Genomic DNA, 5,530 nt, shown 5'->3' on the forward strand with positions numbered 1-5,530 from the left:
GCACTAGAAACAAAAACGTGAAGACACTTCACTACAAGAGGGTCGGCGCCAGGTATGATAGGTAACTCCGACCAACTAGTCATCCACCGGGGCAGGGGCGAGGGCGTTTGTGAACGGGTTGAAACAAATAAACTATACTAAACCTACTAGCGAATAAGAACGTAATGGTAAGGAATGTGCGCAAGTGCACCGGCACCGACAGACACAGACGGGTAGTCGGAAGGAAATACAAACAAACGTAAATTATTTATTAGGTAGACACTTGTTATGCATGCACCAAATTTAATATAATATATTAAATGGCAATGCAGCAGAAGGTACATGCTACTAATGTGGATTAACTTTGAAAGCTAGTAAGTGCGCATAACAAACAGCTCAAGTGTCACAGAGAGATTTGAACGGACATTCCGACTCGCCCTATACTATGGAAGACATATTCTTTAAACCACTGTCGCAAAGATAGCGGATCGGGTTAAGACGTAACGGCAAACCTCGCAAGGTTGGTAAAGGAGAGCAGTAGGATAAGATAGACAACAAGAACAACAACAAACAAGCAACAAGAAAAGTGTGGATTCTTGCAAATCACACAAAAGTCGCCATCCCTCGCATAGGATATAAGAAGTGAATAATTTGAAGCCAAGCGGAAGAAATGTGGTAAAGAAACCTCATCCAGAGATATATAATACAAAATATCAGTAACGTGCAAAGTGGTAGCAGTAGACTACGGAAAACATTATGGAATGCTATAAAATGATTGGTATTTGTTCGATGTCTAACACTAGTAAAGCAAACATTCCCACGAGACTAGCGAAGCGCGAAAAGTATGGAAGAACCATCGTGAACAACTAACTCAACACGTGCAGAAACGATTCGTTCGTGAACGGTTGTACAAAATAATCTGATCTGAGAATCGCGACAAACAACGCAATGGATACGGAAAGCTAAGGATAAATTCGCGGCCACATTGGCAAACCTTTTGCCAGTGCTGACCGAAACGTTTTGTTTTTGGGGTGTAAATATTCTGCACCTGGGCACGCGGAACGGCTCGTCAAATGAAGTAGAACGACACTGCCTTATGGACGGGCGGTTTCGCTGCCGAGGCGTGCAGGATTTGCGTGTTTCATTTTTCTTTTTTTTTTCTGAGGCATCCTACTTCTCGGAAATGTTCTTTTTTTTTGCTCAAACACTACTTTATACTTCTTCATTTTAAACAACGTGTACTGTTTTTTGTTTTTTTTTTTTATCATGTTTGAATCAAACTTTTTTGCAGCTTTGCTGTTTCCTTCTGTTTGTACCAGTAGAGTTTACATAGCAAATTCAACCTACCTTCCATATGCACTATTACTGCATTCCAAACGATACTCTAATAAGTTTCGATAGTAGCACAGCTGTGGTAGTAAAAAGAACGATACAAACATTCGCTGTACACGCGTTTCCTTTCCTCCCCGATCAGATCGAAGCGTTGTCAATACGTGAGCGTACTGAATGGATTTTGTTTCTGCAATAATTTAAAATTTTTAACCATCCACTGAAAAGCTATACACCGATGTCAGATTATTTTGTTGACAAAATAAACGAATTGAGTTTTGGATAAACAAAAAAATAACTGGTTTTCAGCATGCGTTAAAAAGAAAATCGGAAAGAAAATACAGATTAATTTTATTCTTTGGTACTACGCTTCCTACTAATCGTCATAATAATGAGACGGTGTCGCTAAATATTGAAAAAATATTTGGAGACCCTATCAATTGATTATACAGCAACAAGTGATGGTTAAAACTAGAAAACACACACGAATCGCTTGAAATTTTCATCAACTTACAATGGCAGCTTGATGAACTGCCAGTTTAAAATGTTTCGTTAGGAAAAGTGACAGCATCGGCCCCTTCCTATTGTGCCGTCACTGTCAGCCGGCAATGTTTACCAAACAATTGAAAACGTCAGAGCTGTTTACGTGTTATTCAGGACATCACACTCTTCGACGAATGTTTATCAGTTCTCTATGTTGATTTAGTGTTTCTTAGTTCTATTTAGTTTTACTCGTGATTTTATACCGTGCGTTTAGTTTGTTTGAAGTGTTATTCGTTTCTTACAGATTAGGCCATCATGCTGAAGGCTGTAATTTTAATTGGTGGACCTGAAAAAGGTAAAGCTATTCGATGACTCAGTATAACACGCTTATCGCTCTTAGGATTTGTTGCATGAAGTGGTATTATATTCTCTATACCCCATGCAGGAACCCGCTTTCGTCCCCTCTCGCTCGATACACCGAAGCCACTTTTCCCGGTGGCAGGCAAACCGATCATACAACACCATGTCGAGTCGTGCGTTCGAATCAAAGAGCTGAAAGAGATTCTGATCCTGGGTTTCTATCCGGCGACACAAATGCAGCAATTCGTGAGCAACATGCAGAACTTGTATGACGTAAACATACGCTACCTGCAGGAGTTCACGGCACTCGGAACGGCCGGTGGAATGTACCACTTCCGGGACCAGATTCGCTCCGGCAATCCGACGGCGTTCTTCGTGCTGAACGGTGACGTGTGTGCCGATTTTCCCCTGCAAGAGCTGTACGATTTTCATCGTAGCAAAAACGACAAGGCACTGGTGTCGATAATGGGAACCGAGGCAACACGCCAGCAGGCCGTACACTACGGATGCCTGGTGCTCGGAAAGGACGAAGAAGTTACGCACTACGTGGAGAAACCCCGGGCGTACCTTTCGACTCTCATCAACTGCGGAGTGTACGTTTGCTCGATGGATATCTTCGGTAAGATGGGCGCCGTGTTTCACTCGAAGCAGCACGACTACAGCCTGCTGAACAACGGGAACGGCAAGGACAGTGGGCACATACAGTGGGAACAGGACATTCTGACCCCCCTCGCCGGTACGGGGAAACTATACGCTCTGCCAGTCTGTAACTGGTGGTCGCAGATTAAAACGGCCGGATCGGCCATCTACGCCAACCGACACTATTTGGCACTGTACAAGAAGGCACATCCGGAGCGGTTGGCCAATCCTGGGCTCAAGGAATCGGAAATAGAGAACGGAAGTCTTATCTGTAATATACTGCCGGATGTACACATTCATCCGACGGCGTCTGTACATCCGACAGCGACGGTAGGTGTTGTAGCTTTTGAGGAAAAATTTCACAAAATGAGATATTACACACTTTATGAGCTATATAAAATAATAGATATGTTACTACTTTTTGTAGAAGATCGTGTTACATCATAAAGTAAAAGAAAAACTTTTCAGAAACATTAATATCTTTTCACGTGTTTTTTTTTCAGCTTGGTCCTAATGTATCGATTGGTCCCGGTGTTGTGATCGGTCCTGGTGTTCGTATTCGTGAGTCGATCATTTTGGAGAATGCCGTCATCAAGGACCATTCCTTAGTGTTGCACAGTATCGGTAAGTATTTTTTATCTTCGACTTATGTTAGTGTTAATCTTTAAAAATAAAATCGTTCTTGTTTTATATTCCATCGCGCAGTTGGACGTGGTTCTCAGATTGGAATGTGGTCCCGAGTGGAGGGAACACCGAGCGATCCGGACCCAAACAAACCGTTCGCCAAAATGGAAAATCCGCCGCTGTTCAACAGCGACGGTCGGCTTAATCCTTCCATCACGATTCTTGGCTACGCGGTCAGTGTGCCGTCGGAGATGATCGTCCTCAACTCGATCGTGCTGCCGCATAAGGAGCTGAGTCGCAGTTTCAAAAATGAGATCATCCTTTAACCTTCCCGTCTGCATCTTCTTGCCAAGGTTTTACCTTTACCAATAACTATAGGACAATTGATGAAGGGTCGCGAGGACTTACGCGCGGCTGGGAATAATGAAAGCGAATCAATGGCAGGAATTTCTCGCCATTTCAATAAACACACGAGGTTATAAAATAATTGTGACAACAAATAAAGCCATACGTAAACAGTAAAGTTTAACAAATTGACTGATTGGCGAATTGACAGGCACTGAAAGAACAGACAAATATCATAACACGGACGTGTGAAGTTTTACATACTATTTTTTGGTATGCGAATATGACACGTTGGCAACATAAAACATGGAATTGAACATTGCGTAAATAAACATTGCTTCCAACCACAACTAATGGGACTTAACATGTTTTCAAACTATATTTAGAAGCAACTATTGTAAAACCAAATGCCGTTTTCTCACGACCAAAAATAATAGTTTTCTGTATCCAACAAATCTGATATGGTTGTGGATCGAAGCGCAATTGGGTAGGTAATCGCTTTTTTACATTAATTTAATGATAATTTAAACATCTTCACCAGCCGATCTTCCGCTAAAAATTTAGCCTATGATCGTGTAACGACGAAACAAACATTTTTGTCTTACCGGAAGATCACGTTGTAAATTCCCGGTTCGCTGACCTCTAACTACCGATTCAATGGCCGTAAAGGAACTGCTACTAGCCAATCACAGCGTTCCGTTTAATTTATGGCCTTCTAACACAAACGAAAATACTTACACACGCGTATGCTCCAATTTCGATGGATCCAATTTCGTGCAAAAAAGTTTAAATTCTTTATTGTTTAGTTTCATTTATCGTTAACTTGGAATCCATAAGCTATCTACACTTTTGATCAACATTATGTATCATCTTGAATGCATTTCTGATAGCGAAAAACGCCAGCTCTACAGAAAATTACCAAGAATTTTCAAGATCTTCACTTTCCCGTTGAGAAAAGTGTGAAATATGAAATGAATACAGGACTTGTTTGAAAACCCAATTACTTGTACGTTTCGTATTCTCTATTCAGAAGACAAGTACGCAATTCTTTAGCAGGATGCAAAATGATCATTAGTCCGTTCTTTTAATGAAACCATTAATAAGAGATTTCGGTATTCAAAGCAACAAATCACCCAATTGTATGAAAGGGAATGTATTTTCGTGGCATTAAACGATGTTTAGGGGCATTTTTTTTTTATTAGCACCGCAACCAGCCTAAAGTAAAGAAAGTAAACTTTAAAACAATTATATTTCGGTTATATTCATATCTCTGTTGATTTGCCAGCACTGCCATAATGTGCTTACCTGGAATTTATTCAAGAGTTTGAATGCTTTTATCGCTCGACACACAAAACCCGTTCGTAACTGTCAATTCCGTGAGCCACAGGTGAGCACGAGGTAGAGTGAGAAGATAAAAACATACGACTTACCTGGTCCTGGAATCCCCTCTTCATAAGTCGAATAGTAAAAGATGCGTACGAACTTTGTGTATGTGTCCGTGTGGGCATTGTATAAAACAGGGGAAGAGAACTTTTTAGTACAAAAAGTTAAAAAAAAGTATTTCATCCTAAAGTTAATTTTGCATACATAATTTTGTGTATGTCATTGGAAAGAAGCATTGCTGCGCTACTTACACAGGTTACAAAGACCACAGATAGTCTATGGAGAATCATGGTGAAAAGGATGTTTTTTGTCATAATCCATCCCACTACCTTTGTGGATCGGTATGATTTTTCATGGAAATAGCTTTTTTATCGTACTGGAGAATAAT

At 40.8% G+C, this 5,530-nt stretch overlaps 1 protein-coding gene across 1 annotated transcript; it reads left to right on the top strand.

Moving 5' to 3' along the window:
• Nucleotides 1–1,981: 1,981 nt before the first annotated feature.
• LOC131272434 (mannose-1-phosphate guanyltransferase alpha) lies at nt 1,982–4,047 on the top strand. The gene is made up of 4 exons (XM_058274159.1): nt 1,982–2,146; nt 2,237–3,120; nt 3,294–3,414; nt 3,496–4,047. The coding sequence occupies exons 1-4, from the start codon at nt 2,107–2,109 to the stop codon at nt 3,738–3,740; spliced, it is 1,290 nt and encodes a 429-aa protein (XP_058130142.1). The 5' UTR covers nt 1,982–2,106; the 3' UTR covers nt 3,741–4,047.
• The last annotated feature ends 1,483 nt before the right edge of the window (nt 4,048–5,530 follow it).

Source organism: Anopheles coustani, chromosome 3, assembly GCF_943734705.1.
Source record: "Anopheles coustani chromosome 3, idAnoCousDA_361_x.2, whole genome shotgun sequence".
Taxonomy (NCBI): Eukaryota; Metazoa; Arthropoda; class Insecta; order Diptera; family Culicidae; genus Anopheles; species Anopheles coustani.

What these genes read in the sequence shown, in the direction of transcription:
- LOC131272434 (XM_058274159.1), top strand. Translation starts at nt 2,107, where the DNA reads ATGCTGAAGGCTGTAATTTTAATTGGTGGACCTGAAAAAG. An exon ending in AATTGGTGGACCTGAAAAAG is followed by an intron (nt 2,147 to 2,236) that starts GTAAAGCTATTC and finishes TACCCCATGCAG; the next exon opens with GAACCCGCTTTCGTCCCCTC. An exon ending in CTTAGTGTTGCACAGTATCG is followed by an intron (nt 3,415 to 3,495) that starts GTAAGTATTTTT and finishes TCCATCGCGCAG; the next exon opens with TTGGACGTGGTTCTCAGATT.